The sequence below is a fragment of the Lactuca virosa genome, chromosome 4 (genome assembly GCF_052849685.1).
Source record: "Lactuca virosa cultivar CGN04683 chromosome 4, Lactuca_virosa_CGN04683_v6, whole genome shotgun sequence".
NCBI classification, from domain to species: Eukaryota; Viridiplantae; Streptophyta; class Magnoliopsida; order Asterales; family Asteraceae; genus Lactuca; species Lactuca virosa.
In genome coordinates this window covers 37,862,717-37,883,225 of record NC_136429.1, presented here as the reverse complement: position 1 = coordinate 37,883,225, position 20,509 = coordinate 37,862,717, and the positions used below count along the sequence as shown (strand labels likewise).

General features: G+C 37.4%; 1 protein-coding gene across 2 annotated transcripts; it reads left to right on the top strand.

Moving 5' to 3' along the window:
- Positions 1 to 3,948: 3,948 nt before the first annotated feature.
- LOC145103899 (protein decapping 5-like) lies at positions 3,949 to 7,905 on the top strand. 2 transcript variants are annotated; one of them, XM_079041173.1, is made up of 8 exons: positions 3,949 to 4,250; positions 4,592 to 4,692; positions 4,862 to 4,936; positions 5,032 to 5,754; positions 5,839 to 5,904; positions 6,015 to 6,197; positions 6,293 to 6,403; positions 7,628 to 7,905. In XM_079041173.1, exons 1-8 carry the CDS (start codon positions 4,103 to 4,105, stop codon positions 7,781 to 7,783), a joined length of 1,563 nt encoding a protein of 520 aa, XP_078897299.1. In that variant the 5' UTR covers positions 3,949 to 4,102; the 3' UTR covers positions 7,784 to 7,905. The 2 variants fall into 2 exon arrangements, with proteins under 2 accessions (XP_078897299.1, XP_078897298.1); XM_079041172.1 differs by having other exon boundaries at positions 5,839 to 5,910.
- Positions 7,906 to 20,509: the final 12,604 nt, after the last annotated feature.

Below are 20,509 nucleotides of genomic sequence, written 5' to 3'. Positions count from 1 at the left end.
GTAACAAGGTATTATATCTACTTGCAAAACACTAGCTAATATCCTAAGCTTGTGGTACTTTCTAAACGTTCGACTACGATATTAGAAATTGGGGATGTCATAGGGTATTCCAGACATAGGTTGTGGGCCCAGTGATCATTAATTTTTATTTCTTCTGCTTTGTGGTACTTTCGGTGTTGGCGCATCAATGGAACTCGGAAGACCCACAAACCAGCTGTTTTGGATAACGTGAGCAATTAAGAGTTGTTGGGAGTATCAGTCGTGCATCATAAAGTCTCTACGAAGTGTTTGCATAGTAGATCCCGTTAGTCTGCGAGTTGTTACTAGGGGTTTGGTTACCAAGGTTGGGTATCGGTTATAGAGTCTCGAATCATGAAGTTCATTATGAATGTCTCAAGTGTTTTGCCAAGTGGGGGTACACCTGAGCTGATAAGGTTTGGATGCAAATGTGAAAATTCTTAGATTACTCATCTTTGCTCGTAGGAGCAGTGGCTGGTAATGGCGTGTTAGGGAGTCAAGGGTTTATTTAGGTTTTTGGTACATCTTATGGAGTTGGAATTGGATGAAATTCACGATCGATGTGTTTTGAGTACTTCATTCCGCGTGTTTAGTGGTGATCATAGTCAAAGGCAAGGGGTGGATTCAATGAATGAATGAATATCAGTCCTGGATTATGGGTTATGAAGTTTAGATCTGATGGGTTCCCGGTCTCAGGAAGCATATCGATAGAGTTGATTCGGTGTTTGTAGTTTTGGGAGTCCCCGACTCTGTGATTCTCACTAGAAGTTCGGTCTTATAGCCAGGAAGTTGTGGAATATGATGGCGTTGTACGTGCCTATCTATAGTGGTTATCTAGTTGAGGCTTGTGTTTAAGCCGCCTTGTTTCGGATTAAGGGTTCAACAGTAGTGAATGGTCTAGAGTCCTGGTCCCCGGTGGTATCAACAAGGTAAATCAGGGTCAGAAGGGTTTCGTATGGTTAAGATTGTAAAGAGATATCGTAATAACTGCGTTCCTAGATAGTTTTGCTTGCTTAGGAGTCAGTCGAGGTATTGGATTTCTGAAATTTTAGGAGAGTTGTGATGGTTTCTCCAGTGGTGAAAGTTAGCAAGTCAAGGATGGTATGGGTAGGCAGTTGCCCGAATGAGCCGACCTTTAGTTTAGATCAGGTTGTGGGGAGGACCGTCTGAGTGACCCGAGGTGGAGATATGGAAACACTACCATGGGTTAGTTACTGCAACATACTTCGAGGAAGAAGTCTAAGTCAGTGGGGGAGAATTGTAACATCTTGTTTTGAGGCACTTTCACTTTTGACCCTTATATTGAGAGTTATTGCATTTTGGTCCTTAAAATGTAGGACTTGTGGAAGGGAAGGACTATTATTGCCATTTTTGGAATTGTGGGGCGGAGCCACGTATGCTAGGCGTACATTTGCATACGTTGGGCGTACGGGGTGAAGTCTCAAACCCTAATATTTAGGGTTTGGACCCTATTTATTCTTCATTAACTCTCAAACCTGGTTCCTTTCATCAGCCACCATCCTCTCAAAACGTTTTTGCAAACCCTAATTTACCTTGTGAGCATTTTTGAGATTGAGTGTGAGTGTTTTGTGCCTTTGAAGAAGAAGGAAGGAAGTTGATACCATCTTGGAGGAGTGAAGCACCTTAGATCTAGAATCACACCATCATTTGGCATCTCTTGGAGGTATAAAGTTCTGAACTTGGTGAAGTTATACTTAGATCTTGTTTTGGGCCTGATTTTATGTTCTTTTGGTCCCCTAAGCTTGGTATTGTGAGTAGGGGTTACTCTAATCCATTTGAGTTGTCCTTTCAGAGGTTTTGGAGCCTCTTGAGTCATAAAAATGTAATCTTGAACACTAGTTTCTTCTCATGCATGGTCTTAATGGATTAAGAGGTTAGGGTCTTTGGTGTTGGGCACTTAATGGACATGCAAATTCATAAAGTTGGAAACTTTAAGACTCTTGAGGATATTTTAGCCTTGGATATGTTATTGGAAGCATTAAGTCGAAGAAATAAGGACTGAATGGGTTAAGAAGAGGGCAGTTGCGTACGTTGGGCGTACCGCATGGTACGCAGCGCGTACGCAGATATGGCCTCGATGCCTTGGACGCTTGTACGCCCCACGTACCTCCGTAGTACGCCCCGCGTACGAGGCCTGAGTCAAGTCGACTGAGTTGACTCGTTGACTTTGACCAAGTTTGACTTAAGGGTATATTGGGTATTTTGTATTGTGTTTGAGAAGTGTTCATTGGATAGATAAGTGTCGGTTAGAGCTGAGATTTTGAGTCGGGACCTCATCAACTATTGTTCAGATCGTGAGGTGAGTTTTCCTCACTGTACTTTCGGGTCGAAGGCACCATGGCCGACCCATTGGATTGATATCCTGGTTTATCATATGTTGTTATGCTGTAGTGATATGTTAGATATGTATCCTAGTTTATAGGATGTTTCTATGTGGTAGTGATCTGTAGATCTGTCTGTTTGACTATTAACTAATTATATGTTTATATGTTATGTGTATGTCGACATATTGTGTCGGGTTGAGGTTGTACTGCTTTGTGATGTAGCCAACAAACCCTGGAGTAAGCCAGACATAAGTTGTGGGCCCCGAGGCCAAGCCAGAATTATGATGTGGGCTCAAGAGCAAGCCAGATATGAGATGTGTGCCCGATAGGCAAGCCAGGCTCATATTGTGGGCTCAGGGGTAATCCAGTCCGATGGCTGTGGACCCGAGGGTATTCCAGTCTGATGGCTTTATGTTGTTGCCAACAAACCTTGGAGAAAGCCATACATAAGTTGTGGGCCCCGAGGGCAAGCCAGACTTATGTTGCGGGCTCAAGAGCAAGCCAGATATGAGTTGTGGGTCCGATAGGCAAGCTAGACTCATACTGTGGGCTTAGAGGTAATCCAGCCCGATGACTGTGGACCCGTGGGTATTCCAGTTCGATGACTGATTGGACCCAACATGCTTGTTTGTATATGATATGTGTATTGTGTGTTGGTACTTTGGGGGAAGCTTGCTAAACTTTGTGCTTACAATTTAGTTTATGGTTTCAGATACTTTATAGGATCGTGGCGAGGCGAAGGCGTAACCGTATACATCCTGATTTTTATGTTGTTGGTCTTGGGAGACTCTGATTTTAAATAAATGTTTTGGAAACAATGTTTTGTAAACGCTTTTATTAATAAATGGGTTGCTTTGAAAAGTTTAAATTTGTTGTGATTTTTGGGATGTTACAAATTGGCCACATGTGTTTTAATATTTCTTACTTTCAGTCCCTTTGACCATTTTGACCTTCATTTTGTCCCTTTTCCGTCTATCAATTTGTGTTTCCGTTTGGGCTTCATTTTGTCATCGTTTTCTCATTGCCATCCTTTGTGAATAAAACAAAACGCATTTCAGTAATACCAAGTTCAATAAACATACAAAAACAGCCACAAAGGTGACATGTGGTTCACCACGAGCTCACCCACTAGTTAGGGGGTGTTTGGCTAAACTTATGACTTTTCATAAGCACTTTTCAACTTATAGCTTATAACTTATAAGTTAATAAGTTAGAGAATAATTACTTATAGATTTTGACTTATTTCCTGTATAATACCTTGATAAGTTATTTCTATCCAAACACTATTTTTAACTTATACCGGTGTGTAACTAGTAATAAGTTAAAAAAAGGAGCTTAAATAAGCTTAGCCAAACACCCTCTTAATCATTGAAAAAACCACAACTTTTTATTAATATGGTCAAAATTTAGAGACTTTTCTATAATTTTCTTTTTGATTCTAGTAATACTTTTAATAAGTATATATTAAAACTACAACAAATAAGTTTAATTTTATATTAAACATTTATATATAATTTTACTTATTCATAGAAAAAAAAACATTTTATGAATTTAATCTACATATCAAAGAGGAATCCCCGATTTATTACCGAAAGCAGGTAAGCGTGGAAGTCCGAAAAAAGAACCCTAATCATTTGTCTTTCACAAAAACACAAATAAGTCAACAAACTCCGGTCCCCGTCTTCTCCCTCAACTAATCTACTTGCAGGTTTGCAGTAGCGGAGGAGTATTGCCGGATTATGGCGGCCGATAGTTCTAGATCTTCAACATCATCGGCCGATACGTACATTGGAAGCTTGATTAGTTTGACGTCCAAGAGCGAGATCCGATATGAGGGAATTTTGTACAACATCAACACCGAAGAATCCTCAATCGGATTGCGCAACGGTAACTAATTTGATAAGATCTTGCTTTAAGAAATCTTATTTGTCTGTCCCGATTTGTGTTTTTTTGATTGGGTATTTAAATTAGGGTTCAAAGAACTGTGAAAAAGTTTAAATATCGAAACAATTTCGTCTAATATTTGGGGATTTTTATTGATGTATTATCATCTACGCGTTTTGGTCTCATTGCTGCATTCATCAGTGTTATTTAAAAAAAAACAATAATTTCCTTTCCAAGTTAATTATTTTGTATCGGATCATCTGGCACATCGATTTGTGTCTGTATTAGCTACCAGTTTGTTGATTTCGATGAACTCATTGTGGTTTTTGTACGACTATCTGCAGTAAGATCATTTGGAAGTGAAGGCCGAAAGAAAGATGGACCACAAATCATGCCTAGTGAGAAAGTTTATGAATACATCTTATTTCGTGGAAGTGACATCAAGGTATTATTACATTTGAAACATTGTTAAACCTTTTTCTTGTTATTGCCTCTGTTTCCCATTCATATATCATTGTCATTTCATGGTTTCTGAATACATTTTTTCTTCTGTAAACCATGAAAACATCAAAACAAGATTACAAGTTACAAATTTTTTCATTCTTTTTTTGCAGGATCTTCAGGTGAAAACATCACCACCTGTTCAACAACCAACACAACCTTTAAACAGTGATCCTGCCATTATACAAGTAAGTAGAAACACAACCCATGATATAAATATATAATCTATCATGTATATAAATATAATTCATTAATTCTAAAGACTCTTTGTTTATAAATGCAGTCTCACTACCCTCGGCCAACTCTAACACCTTCAACCCTCCCTGCAACTGCCAACACTAACTCTTTTCTTGACCAAACTACCCCTAACGCACAACTAGGATACCCTGGCATGCCATTATACCAACCAGATGGAAATATGGCTTCGTGGGGCCCATCGCCACCTCCTCCAAATTCCAATTCTCTTCAAATGCCAATGTATTGGCCAGGATTCTATCCACAGTCAATGTATCGACCAATGCAGTATCCCAATTTCAACTCCCCCTTGCCCGGTGGGCTGCCCAACCTGCCCGAATATTCATCTTCATTATTACCAACATCCGCCAGCTCAGCTACTTTACTGGGGTCCACCTTGCCTTCTAGTCTTCCTCCTGTTCCACCTTTGGTATTAACCACTGAACCCTTACCAAACTTTTTACAAACTAATGCCCCTAACACTAACCCTGTGGTTTCTACTACTACTATTACCAATTCCAATTCTACCCCTGATGTAAATGTCAGCATAGCTCCAATTTCTAACAACTCCAATGAGTCACTGACACCATCACTAGTGACACCTGGACAGTTGTTGCAGCCTGAGAAAGATACGGGTGTTTCATTTTCATCATCTCAGTCTTCTCAAGCTGTTGTTCATAAGGATGTGGACCCCACACCTTTGTCAGAAACACCTGTTGAAGCTCAGCCTCCAATATTGCCATTACCAACTCAACCACGTAATGCTCCAAAGGTATGTAACTTTATCTTTTTATTATGCAATGTGTTTTCTTTCTCTCATTGTTTTAATATGTTTCTTTTAACTCTGATTTTTTAGACAAATGGAGCTACTTACCATAATCACCATAATTACAGAGGGCGTGAAAGAGGCAGAGGATCAGGGGTAAATGTAAATTCTTTTTCTTTTCCTTTTTTACTCCATATCTTTAAAAAAAAACTTTTACACCTTATTTTTACTAGAATCACCAAATTTACGGGTGTTTTACGATTCAGGGCTCAAGACCAGTTATGAAATTTACTGAAGAGTTTGACTTTACTGCAATGAATGAGAAATTCAACAAGGATGAAGTCTGGGGTACCTTGGGAAAAACCAATAAATCCAGTTCAAAAGATAGTGATGAGGATGAATTACAAGATGAAAATTATAATGCTGCTCTACCAAAATTGGACGTCAAGGTGAATGAATTTACTTTTTCTTTTTATATAAAATATAATCTTTTTAAAATCTTGAAATTGTATGCTAAAAGATTATCCTTCAATTCAATCAACAGCCTGTTTATAGCAAGGATGATTTTTTTGATACATTATCGAGCAACTCCAGTGATCATCAATTAAATAATGGAAGGACAAGATTCTCTGAGCAGATGAAACTAGATACAGAGGTAATGGACAGATCTCGTTTTTTTTTTGTCAAAAAATAATTTTTTCATCGATTTTTGTTTTATATATTTATTTAGTAATTATTATGACAATGAATTAAAATAAACCTCCACCAAATTATTATTAACTTCTTATTTAACTTATATTACCCCCGCTGTGCGGGGGACCAAACCTGCCAATATACAAAAGTCTAGGGACCAAACCTGCCAATATACGAAAGTATTGTTGACGAAGTCTGAAACACAAAAACTGTAGGGACCAAACCTGCCAATATATGAAAGTCTAGGGACCAAATCTGCCAATATACAAAAGTCTTGTGGCCGAAGTTTGAAACCCAAAAACTCTAGGGACCAAACTTACCAATATACGAAAATCTTATGGTCAAAGTTTGAAACCCAAAAAGTATAGGGACCAAATCTGCCAATATATGAAAGTATAGGGACAAAATCTGCCAGTATAAGAAAGTCTTGTGGGCAAAGTTTGAAACCCAAAAACTCTAGGGACCAAACCTTCCAATATACAAAAGTCTGCCAATATACAAAAGTCTTATGGCCAAACTCTGAAACCCAAAAAGTATAGGTGAAAGTCTTGTGGCCAAAGTCTGAAACCCAAAAAGTATAGGGACCAAAGCTGCCAATATATGAAAATTTTGTGGCCAAAGTATGAAACCCAAAGAATATAGTATTGCTAAGCCAATTGGTTTTGATATATTTAATAATTACATACAACAAACAAATATAATTTAGCATTCTAACAAGTCCGGGCAAAGGACCACTGTGCTAGTTAATATAAAGAGTTGATAATATTTTGATGGAGTTTTTTATTTTATTTTTTGTTTTAGAGTAAATTACATTTTTGGTCCTTGAGTAAAGCAGATTTTTGCAGTTTTGGTCCCAGAAAGTTTTCTCTTGCAATTTTGATCCTTGTTTGAGGTTTTTGTATTGGTCTTTGTTTAGTGCCAGATTTTTGGGACCACAATTTCAAAAACCAAATTACAAAAATCTCAAATAAGGACCAAAATTGCAAGATAAAACCTATTAGGACCAAATTTGCAAGAATCAACCATGCTCAGGCACCAAAAATGTATATTACTCTTTAATTTAGTGCCAAAGGGAAAAATACATAAAAACAACCATAGTCTGACTTCATTGCCATATTATTTAATAAATTGTTATTTATTTATTTGTTTTTTTTTTTAACAAAATGATTAAAAATATCCAACTCAGACGTTTGGAGAATTCTCAAGATACCGATGGGGAAGGGGCGGCCGTGGGCCCTACCGTGGTGGTCGTTCACGAGGCGGTGGCGGCTATTATCATGGAAGGGGATACAATTATGTCAATAGGGGTCGTGGTGGGAGAATCCCTTCCCGTGATTATTAAAGTATTTATTGTGTTAAAATATTGCTTCAGTTTTTGGTTGTTTCTCAATGATAAAAATTGTTGTCATTTGTTAGAATTAAAAGAATGTTTGAATGCAAAAATAGCAATGCACTTTTTTTTTACTGTTTTTTGTTTTTTCTTAATTTAGTTTAACTTATTTGGAATTGGGTATGAGTGATGTAAATAATAATGAGGATGCATGTATTTATGATTTTACTTTTATTGAGTTACAAATTAAAAATACCACATAGGGCATCTCTTACACTATTTTTACTATTTTTTATGTAAAAAATAATGTAAACATCTATCTATTAATTCATGCCTTTTAGTATAAAAGGTGGATGTAGATAATCATCTTACAAGTATATAGAATAATGTTTTTATAAGAGATGTAAAATAATGGAATTCTTCGTAATGAAAATTATGTTTTGTAATTTTAATATAGTTTAGTTTTTCAAACGTGTACTACACGGATATGATAACCTAAGTATTTATATGATATCAATTAATTCAATTATATTATTAAAATTTTAATATGGTATTGTATCAAATATATTTAAAATTTTATATTTTTTAATACTTTCTTTAAATGTGATATAAATGTAACTTTTTATCTGATAAAATATTAGTTTTAATAAATTTTTTTTAATATGAATTAATTATACACGACAACGACACCGACGACAATATAATTTTTAATGTTATTGTAACAAAAAGGTGTAAGACTAATTTCCAAAAATCTGATAATTAAAAGTGATATTGTTTTAAAAAGAATATATTTAAAATATAATTGTAAAACATAATGTATTATGGGAGATTAATCACTATTTGGACTAATTTACACCATTTCTGATGCAAAAAATGATGTTATGGTGGGATACAGTCTTTAGACATTTATTTGTTGGTTGACAAAAAATTATAACAATTATATAAAATTCGTCATCTAAAAAAATTACACTTTGGTTTGGTTTGTATTGTTACTGCAAAAAGAAAAACGTCCGAATCTGAATTTCAATTTTTGTTTCAAATGAACCAGATTTTTGGTTCAGACCAAACCATGGATGGTAGCGAGCAGCTTCAATTTGGTGTTGTTCGGTTTAGGTTTGTTATTTAAATAATATTATTTTTTAATAAAAAAAATGTCTAGTATAAAATAAAATAATTTAAATATTTCAGTTAATGAGGTTTCTGTGTGTTTGTGGTAGAATTAAATTATTTTATCATTGACTAGAATGGATTCTAAAAATAGAAAACTCGTTTCAATACGTAAAAAAAAAAAACAATGGAAGTTAATTGATTTAGACATTTTGATTCAGACTGTACTATTTTATCATAAATTTGTAATTATATCTTTTGATTTGATATCACTCTTTATTTTAATAGTTCAAACTTACGTGTTACTCTAAATGTTTAAGGAGAAAAACGACTATATTAATGTATATCACACAAAATACGTAGTTAAGAGTGGAGGTCAACAATGGAAATACCTACATAGGGCGTGTTCGGCAAAATTAGCTGGTAGCGGGTAGCTTGTAGCTTGTAGCGTTTTGTTAAACGCTACATGAAGTAGCTTTTGGATTTGGAGCGTTTTGTTTAAACTAAACGCTAGAAGCTTGTAGTGCCAAACGAGACTTTCTGTTCAAAACGGAGCATTTTATCAAACGCTAGAAGCTACAAGCTCTCAAACGTTCTCAAACGCTCCGTGCCGAACACGTCCATAATCGGTTCAGGACTATAGGTTTTACCGTTTTGCAACAAGAACTGTCGTTGTGACCTGTTTGGTTTCTAAAGTTTTATAATTATTTATTGTTGTATTATAACAAAATATTTATCAACTATATATCTAAACTACATATATAAAGCATTTGGGTTATAGTTTCAAACATAGTATTTTCAAAGTTGTACAATGTATATTATTATATAGGGAGAATGACACAAATGCCCTACAAAATTTATAGGGTTTGTCGATTCAGTCCCTAAAGTTTTTGTCGGGCTTATGGGTCTCTAAACTAGGATACGACCTGCTCTTTTAGTCTCTGTCAACCTGTAATAGCCGGTTCACCATGCGACAGTGACCATTTAGACCAAAAAAAAACTTACATTGTGCCCCTATAAAACAAAAAAAAAATAAGTTCAGGGATCAAATGCAGTCTCACATTCATCTTCACCCAATACCACTACCATCCTTATTCCACCTTCCTCACATAAACAATACACCATCCATCCATATGTCCAAGTTTCCCGATACTCCATCATGACCGACCCAACCATCATCATCGTCTTCCATGCCCAACAATATTTCCCTGTCTGCTTCATCAATTCCATCGATCCCATGGCCATCATAATCATCATCATCATCATCATCCCTGCAGATATCATCACTGATCTCACCCCTATTGCGGTGAGATCTCCCTCTCTCTTTCATCAATTCATGCCGCCCAAAATTGCATTGTGTTAGAGCTTGGTGATGGTTGCAGGTTTACTCTCCATTGTCTATTACACACATAAATCATACAATACTCATCAATTCCACCATTCCCTTGTCTATAGAATCCTTTGTAAAATTTTAGCTTGTTTTAGTTAATAGTTGCAGACTTTGATATTCTTTTGGAGGCTCGAAACTTGCAGTTTTTATTTTTATTTTTGCTTACTTTGGTTAATACACTGTGAATCATATTGATCATGATAATAGCATGAACTTTGCTTCCAACATTTAATTTGTTATTGTTTTTGATGTAAGCATCTTAACCCAACACCAATAATTGACTTAAGCAACGTAGGATGACCCCTAATGGAAAACATTTTTAACTTTCCATTACGAGAGACATTTTTGAAATTAATTTGTATTTATTTTCCAGCTATTCAATCTTGACATGATACCACCAACTTTCAACCCAAGATACATAAAAGGAAGTGTCGAAGCCCAACACACATTAATAGCTTCCAAAGTCTTTGTAGAACCAAATCACCCTAAATTCAAAATGATTTTAAAAGTTAATTTCAATCTAGAAGCCAGATGAAAACACCAAATGGCGTATATAAGATTCCAGATATTATGCATGTCCCACTCACCCATGAAAAGTGCACCGTTTGCAAGAAAACGGTGTAAAATAAACATGTTGTTCGATCCTAGCCGAACATTGGTAAAAAAACTCATGTAACTTGAACTCCGTCGGATTGCAGACATGCCTTAATTCAACCCATCCAAATACCATCAAACCCCGTAAATATCATCACATGATTTAAGTAATCCCAACTCAGGTTATTGTAATATTTTTCAAAATTCGGTTTATGAAACATCAGTTTTTATTGTCTCGCACATCCAATCAACTATCTCATTCACCATTAAAGGGCTGTCAAGAAGTCGATGTCCTTTAATAAAATGAAACTGCTCATGCTGACAACATCACCCACAACCAACACTAGCCTATTAGCTAACAACTTTATATTGCAAGCGAAATAGACTAATAAGCCTATAATTCTTAACACTTATAGGATTATCTACCTTCGAATGAGAGTAATAAAATAGGAATTACAACCCATTAGAATCACACCCGTATCACATAACTCCTACATAAAATCAAACATGAAACATCCCAAAATTCAGCACAAAAATTTTTGTTTTAAATCATAAATAAACCATAGTTATCAAAATCATTTCATCAAAATATAAGTCATAGTATCTCAAAAACATCATATCAAAAACACATGTAAATATATTAGAGTAAAATATCCCAAGCTATATATCATGGTGTGTGCAATACAGTAATCCCGGACTCTTCCCTTTGCTACCAGAAGTACCTGAAACCAAAACTGAAAACTGTAAGCACGAAGCTTAGTGAGTCTCCCCAAACTACCACATACCATACACAATCACATAATCACATATAAACATATCGTTGGCCCCGCCCTTTCATCGGCCCCACCCGACATTGGACCGAAATCCGGCATCGGGCCCCGCCCGGCATCGAGCAAAGCTCGGTATACATAATAACATATCAACAATACACATAAAATATAACACCCCGACTCTCAGGTATAAGTTTTAAAGCATTATATACGTGTTTATGGACTTACATGATGAGTTGGTTGCCCCCAACTCGTCGTGTAGAGGCGGGTTAGCCCGCGTGGATTATTGGATCTACTCGACAAGTCGGAGGACCCGGACTTGACGAGTAGGAGCTGGGAGATGAAACCCTAATTTTTAGGGTTTGCACCCTATTTAAAGGACCTTAAGTCCTTACCTCCTGTCCCTTATCACCTCTTGGCGGCCAGAAGAAACCCTAATCGCTATTAACCTTGTTCTTGAGTGTTTGTGAGGCTTAAAGAGTGATTTTGGTGCATTTTGTGAAGAAGGTATGAAGTATAAGAAGCTTGGAGCAAAGAGGAGCTTGTGGATCTGACTCTACTTCATCTTGGCATCATTTTGAAGATAACAAGTCGTTACCTTGGCTTATCTTTAGCTAGATCTTTTCATGCTTAGGTTTAGGGCCATCTTTAGCATTTTTGGGAGTCATTTCATGTATTAGGGGTGATCTGAAGTTGTAACTTCAGATTTGGACTCCTCTAGGTCCCAAATTCAGAAAGCTATTAGCTTTATCTAGTATTAACCCTTCACCATGCCCTAAACCCCATTCTAGACTTGGTTTTGGTGCTCTAAGCATGTAGGACCTTGCATGCACGTAAAGTTTGCAACTTTACGTGGAATCTGTGCCTTAGGAAGCTAGATCTACAAGTTGGAGCTTTGGAGTAGCTTAAAAACGTCTGGATAGGAAATGGATTGCATGAACTCGACGAGTCGGATGAAGGTTGCCCGAATTTGATTCTGCATGAACTCGGCGAGTCAGTAAGAGGACTCGACGAGTCAGTTAGGGTTTTCCCCGACATTTGGACATGCATGGACTCGACGAGTTGGTTGGAAACTCGGCGAGTCAGTTAGGGTTTTATGATTTCCTGAGTTCTTAAGGAACTCGATGAGTTGCTAGATGCACTCGATGAGTCGGGTCAACATGGATTGTTGACTTTGACTGTTGACTTTGATTTTGACCAAAGGTTGACCAGTTTGACTTGGGGGTATTTTGGTAATTTGGGAATTTATAGAAGTGGATCATTTGTGGATGTAGATGTTGGACTTGGAGCTGCATTTGGTGGAGTTTGACTTTATCACTTCGAGCTACTTGTGAGGTGAGTTCTCCTCACTTTATCAACAGGGTCTAAGGCACCAATGCCGACCCTTATCAGATTTGTATCCGGGTTTATTGCATGATATGCTTATTGATTTGCATCCTGGTAGTTAGGATGGTGATATGCTTAGTGACCTGGTTGGTCGGTATCCTGTTTATAGGATGATTGCTATGTTAGAGATCGGTTAGATCGATATTGTGACATCCCCAAATTCACGGCCAGAAAAGACCGATTTGTTTATGCTTTGTTTTTATAAAATCAGAGTAATCCTTTGATTAAAAGTGTTGCGGAATTTGTTCCCAGAAAACATGATAAATTCTTTATCAAAGCATTTCCGAAGAAATGCAATTTATTCATTTTAAAACATTTGGGATGTCCTGGTCAATACAGACACATAAGCATAAACAGAACTTACATTTATTTACACTAATGATTTATATCTCCTTTAATCTCTCAGTGAAATATGTCTTCGTGTCGATACCTGTGATACAAAGAAAACTGAGTGGGTCAGGTTTGGGAGCCTGGTGAGCATATAGGGTTTTCAACCCACAATAATACAATTATTATATTCAATCATTAAACAATCAATCCAAATACCCATCCCCATATCTCCTTTATTTCTTAAGGATTTACCCTAAGAATCAACTATCCTTCATTCATTCATTCGTAAGGATTGACCTAAGGAATTTATCCAAAGTCCATGGCTACCAAGGTTCATACAACAAGCACTATGTCACATAGTCGCCATGGTTTATACAATAGGCACTACGTCTCATAGTCACCAGGGTTTATGCTGTAGGCACTACGTCGCATAGTCGTCAGGGTTTATACAATAGGCACTACGTCTCATAGTCACCAGGGTTTATGCTATAGGCACTACGTCGCATAGTTGCCAGGGTTTATACAATAGGCACTACATCTCATAGTCGCCAGGGTTTATACAATAGACACTACGTCGCATAGTCGCCAGGGTTTACTCATAAGATATTTCATCTCACACCAACTATTTCATATACCCATGTTCTACCCAAACATTTATCTTGTAGATATAAAATACACATACAGTTTTAATCATTTAAAACCTGTATAAAACATCAAATCTATACCCATCTCAAATAAACAAACAATATATAACACATAGCACGTATTTCATAGCAAACACTTCATATTTATGTGTTAGAAGAAAGTAACTACACACTCACTTGATTACACGATGCTCGGGCAGCACTACGACTCTTAAAGTAGTATTCTTCGGTGAAACCGGGAGATCTTCACACACCGGGCTTCTTGCGGGCAGAGCTTCGGCTCGTAAACTCTTTTCTTCTCGGGATCTTCGGATCTTCGGGACTCGATTCAGGTCTCGGGATGATACCGGGGCTTCGGGGGTACTTCAAGAAGGCTAGAGAGAGTATCGGGAGTGAGAGAGAAGAGATGGAGCAACCAAATTCGGCTGACCCTCGATTTCTATTTATAGGGCCAACATTCTGTACTCACGTAGTGAGTTTCCAATGCTCACGTCGTGAGCCTAGTAGGTCACTGCGTTCGTCACTCGTCCACTTGCTCTGGAAGACGTCAATCACCTGCTCACGTCGTGAGCAATGTGCTCACGTCGTGAGCTCTGACACAACCTTGGTGTTCGCGCCCCGAACTTCAGAAATTCATATCTTTCGCATACGAGCTCCATTTTCGACGTTCTTTATATACACGCGTAGGTGAGATTATGCTCTACAACTCTCGTTAGACTCCGTCGGCTAGTTTTGACTTTATTTTTATTATATTATTTTTAGTAGGCCGGGACAGGAAAAATCCGTTAAAAATTCATAACTTCTTGATCGGACGTCCGTTTTCGTCTGTCTTTCTTCCGTTGGACTACTATCGACGAGATCTTCAATTCTCGTTTAGATTGTTTCGTCTAGAAATCACTCGATCTTATAATCGAACTTTGGGCTGCATACCGCTAAGTCGAAACTTAGAAAAATCATAACTTCCTCATACGAAGTCAGATTTAGACGTTCTTTTTATGCACTCTCTCGGTTTAACGTATTCTACGACTTTCGTTTAGATCACTAAGGCTAATTATCTCTCTATCGTAAATTCACTATTTACGTCGCGCTGTGTCGTGCCGGTTCTGTCGCGAAACTTCGACATGTCATAACTTCTTCGTTATAACTCGGATTTCAGCGTTCTTTATATGTACGGAATCCTTGTAACATATACTACAACTTAGTTAAGATTAATCCTTCTAAATAATCTTCCATCAAAAGTCATTTTTGACGCTCATTGTCCTTAAATTGACTAGCCCGGATCTGCGGGCGTTACAGATATCCTGGTTATAGGACGGTTGCTATGTTATTGATTGGTTAGATCGGTATCCTGGTTATAGGATGGTTGCCATGATTAGTGATCTGTTAGATCTGTATGACTATCTATACTTGCATGCTAGCGTATGATATTTATGTGCACATGATTGTTGGTTTGAGGGATTGGGTTGAGGCTGGTCCTGCTTTGTGTTGTAGGCCAATATACCCAGGGCGGACCGGATAGACTGCAGACCTGGGAGGGCATACTAGTCAGGCCGAAGGCCCGACGAGCGGTCCGGATAGGATGAAGGCCCTGAGAGGCGGTCCAGACGTGCCGAAGGCTCAGAGAGCGTTCCAGATAGACTGATGGCCTGTGAGGCGGTCCAGTCAGACTGATGGCTCATTATGCATGCTGTGTTTGTTTATATGATATGATTATGATCGTATGACGTTGGTATTTTGGGGGTAACTCACTAAGCCTTCGATCTTACATTTATCAATTATTGTTTCAGGTACTTCTGATGATTGCGGGAAGGCGAAGGCGTGATCGTGCACCTCCTTATGTTTTTACGATTTGATTATGGGAAACTCTGACATTAAACCATTTTGAAAACATGTTTGTAATAATTATTGGTTTTAGAATGACTTAAAAAGTTTTAAATTGGCTTGAATTTTATGGATGTTATATAAAACATTCACATAGCATAAACATAAACATATAAACATTCCTCGGGCCTCACTCGACATCGGATCGAAATCCAGAAACATACTAACATTCCTCGGGCACTGCCCGGCATCAGACCATAATCCAGAAACATACAAACACAGACACATGCAAGAATCATGAAGACATCAAGCATACAAACATTCCTCGGGCATCGCTCGACATCGAACCATAGTCCGGAAAGCATATAAACATTCATCGGGCTCCGCCCGACATCGGATAAAATCCGGAACATATAATCATACATACGGACCGGCCTTGGTGCCTTAGACCCATTCCGATAGGAGAAAACTCACCTTACAAAGCTGAATGCAAAATTTCATGGTAAGGAATCTCTAACGTCTGCTCCGATGACTCCCTGAGCTAGCATTACCACAACAACACTTAGTTAAAATCCAATAATCCTTCTTAGGGTAAAATGACCATTTTACCCCTGATCTAATTCAGATCATAACCTAGGCCCAATCCATATCATGAATGGTCCAATTCTATATAGCCTTTCCAAGCCTACTAATGGCCCAATTTTCTAAATTGGGCTCAACTCCTCAAATGGGCCTTCCTTTAAGCCCAACATATTCTTAGCCTAAACTAACTGATTTCTGATGGCCCACTATGGCCCAAGATAGCAAAGTCCATGAAATGGCCCAACCCGAGGCCCAAATTATGAAAACCCAAATACAGTGAGTACGCGGGGCGTACTCCTCTGTACGCTAGGCGTACAGCTTGCATGGCTTGTACGCCGCACTTACGGGCTTGTACGCCGAACATACTAACCTGTTAAGCCATAAACTTCAAAAAGGCTTAATCCCTTAAGACCTTAAGCTTCAAACACAGATCTGAGTCCCATAAAGTGTCTTAACCCATAAAGTCGATTATTTGGTGGCTTGCAACCCACCAAATGAACCCAAACTTGAAATATGGAAACTAACTTCCATGGAAATGACTAAAACTCATGCATGTCCACAATAAGACCTTCAAGATGGAAACTTTTCTGTTCTTGGGACTCATATTGCACTAAGGGTGGCAACCCTAAGCCTAGGAACAAATTTGGACCATAAAAATCCATTGTTGGGACGAAAAAGGTCCAAAACACCATTATCATAGATCTAAGCATACATGAGGCAAGTTATGAGCTTTTTACCTCAAATGAGTGCTAAATGGTGATGATATCTCAGATCTTTGAGCTCAAGCTACACAATTTCTTCTTCACCAACTTCCTCTTTCTCTTTCCAAGCTTCAAACCAGCAAAATGAGCTTCACAAGATCAAAATCACACAAAGATGAAGAAGGTTAGGTCTCTAGGGTTTCTGAGTCAAGGAGGCTGGTAAGGAGGCTAGGGTTTGGGAAATGATCAGGTATTTATATGGCTTAAACCCTAAAAATTAGGGTTTTGAGTCTGCTCGCGTACGCTGCGCGTACGCGTATTAACCCCCCGCATCCAATGTTGCTACTACCCCCCACGTACGCCAAGCTTATGCCCGACATACGTCTTCAGTCGGCCCACTCACTAACAGCCCAACTCAATTAGTCCAACATTAATCTCATAGTCTAACAATTAATTACAAAGATTAAATAATTAGCATTACCTCAAGTCACGGGTGTTACAAAACACATTCTTATTGTTTCATAAAATAAAATGAAAACTATATGGACCTTGAGCCCGATAACTACTATAATACTAAACTACAAACCAAACTTCAGCTTTAGAAAACATAAGTTCCAACACAGCATAAACCGAGGCCTCCAAAGCCTTAAACCAAGGACTAATGTGAACCATACAAACCCTTTTGAAGGACTCAAGTCTCTCAGAATAATAATATAAAAATTGCTTTAAGGCCCCTTAATGTTAAAGCCACGCCCCATCCACTAAAACACCAAGAATCATCATCTGCATCATTCGTTTCTTGAGAAACATGTGAAAAAACTTTGAATTTTCATCACCCTCCACACACACTTTATTTGCTATTTTTGTAACACACAGTATCGATTATGCTTTTTCCATACTTTGATTGGTGGTTTTAAAGACCAAGGACAGGTATAAGTGATGACCAAAGCTTAAAGGAATTAATCACAAAAATCTAAATATTTGAAAAAATGTAAAATTATAATGAAGGCGCCAAGACGCCCATGCCTATGGGCTGAACGTTGTATCTTGAGTTTTGGCACTATTTAATGGTCATTAACCTATAGGGTTTGATCATTCTAAGCTCCATCACCCTTAAAATGATCCTTGAGAAACCCTAACCTCCTTTTCATAGTTTTGAGCCTCTTATCTCCTCTCTCCTCTCATCTCATTTGTTGTGTTTTTGTGGCTTTTGAGTGAAGTGTTTTTGAAAGATTGGTCATTGAAGATTTGTAACTAAATAAATTAGCCTTCATTCACCTTTTGGACCTTTGTAAGTCACATAGTTCCATGCTTTATTGTGTTTCACATTTAGATCTAAGAGTATTTGGAGTTTTAGTCCATTATTTGATGTTTTGGTCCCTTTGATGGCTTGATTTATGGATTTTGGACAACTCCATGATCTTAGAATCATGTTTGGCTTCAAATTTGAACTTTTGGCGGAGTTTGGAGTGCATGCATGTGCTCTCTTCACTCCATGCTTGAAGAAAAATGCAATCTTGGGCTTTTTTGGAAACTAGGGTTTTAGATCTACTTAGTTTGGGGCTTTCTAATGGATAAAGTTGGAAACTTTATCCATTAAAAAATCATCTAGGACCAGATCTGAAAGTTGGAGGCTTGCATATAACAGATTAAGTCGAAAATGCTTGTTGAATCTGGAAAGGCGCGTCACGTCTTTTGGAGGGCGCCAGGGCGCCTCTGAGTTTTCCTAATGTGCGTCTGAATTGTCTAAACTCGAATATTTTGTCCTATAGTGGGTTCTGGGCGTCCAGAAGAGGGCGCGATGTGCCTTTTGACTTGGAGTTTGACTTTTTGACTAATTTTGACATTGAGTCAAACTTTAGGGTTTTGGGTTATAGACTAAGGTTTGACAACTATTGAGTGCTTAGGTGGTTCGTGAGACAAACCTTGCGGGTTTTATGTGCAGTTGTGATTTCATGGTTTCAGCGAAACGAGTCTTCTCACTATACTATGTAGGCTACTGGGTGTCAATGTATGACTGTTATTTGTAAGTTTATATGTTTCGTTGGGTTGGACCTATTGGGATGGACCCATTATTGTGTGTTATTTTGGAGAACTCACTAAACTTTATGCTTAAGATTTCAAGTTTAAAACGTATTAGGTTGTTTTGGCAGCAAGGGAAAGGGCGCAACTTGATTGCATTACATCCATTGGAGATTTCCGCACTTTATAACCTTTTACCTTTGTTACTCTAATATTTAGTTTCTGGAATTTTCAAACTTATACTTTGGTTATTTATCTATTTTTGGAATGAAATTGGGATGGTTTCCTTATTATTAAAAATGAAAATTTTGATTAGAAATTTGGGATGTTAAAACTTCTGTAAAACATCTAATACCGCATATACCTCAATATCGCCAATCTCTTTAAGAACATTACGCCTCTTGTTGGTAACATTAATTGAAGACACCCTGCCATTGATACTATTGTCAATGAAGACACCCTGCCATTGATACTATTGTCAATGACCCCCAACCTTTGCAACAAATTGTTCATTTGACAATCATTATTCTCCGCATTGCCACTATTTATTCTACCTTTTAGAAACAATAAATTATTCTTAAAGTAAACAAACATGATTTCCCCTTTCCAACTTCAAAACGAAATCAAAACCTTTTCCAACTTCGAAACAAAATCAAAACCTCATGGACGACAACATCAAACTCTTGCAAAACCAACCAAGAATTAAACAACTTAAAAGTTATAGGACGGTAATTGCACTCTTCACTCTTGAGGGGGATAAGGTAAAGATCGGATCAGATCTTGTCAAGAATCATAATAGATAAATTAGGAAATCAATCAAACAACTCTCTAGAAATTAAAAAAACTATCCAATTTGCTCATTTTTGAGACGGTACTATCCATTATGGTAAACTGTCTACCAATCATAGGAATATCAATCAAACTAGTTTTCAAAATAAAGTTATTAAAATTAGTCACAACAGACCGAGTAAACATGAACCAAATTTTTTAATGTGTCTGTAACAAAATTAATGTCACACCACATTAAAACCTCGGTATTCGATTCATGAACGTCATCAAATAGTTTCACAATCTTTGCTTCCTCGGTAAGTCTTGATGAGCATAAACATTAATCGTAAAACACCGAAGTTAACTTAAACCCACACGCCTTTAACAATAAAAAAATTATGCATATAATGAATTGAAAGATTTTGTGAACATCGTAAGATCCCAAATAGACAAAAGATCCCCAAATTTAGGGTAGGCATTGCTACATGCAAAATCAAACTAAAAATTGACTCACATTTTTTAACTAACAACAAATCCATACTAGTCATTAACGTCTCTTTGCAAACCCAAAACCACCACACTATTCTTCAAACACAAAGAGTTCACAAATTTCATTCTTTTAA

What these genes read in the sequence shown, in the direction of transcription:
- LOC145103899 (XM_079041172.1), top strand. Translation starts at nt 4,103, where the DNA reads ATGGCGGCCGATAGTTCTAGATCTTCAACATCATCGGCCGATACGTAC. An exon ending in CTCAATCGGATTGCGCAACG is followed by an intron (nt 4,251 to 4,591) that starts GTAACTAATTTG and finishes GACTATCTGCAG; the next exon opens with TAAGATCATTTGGAAGTGAA. An exon ending in AGATGAAACTAGATACAGAG is followed by an intron (nt 6,404 to 7,627) that starts GTAATGGACAGA and finishes TATCCAACTCAG; the next exon opens with ACGTTTGGAGAATTCTCAAG.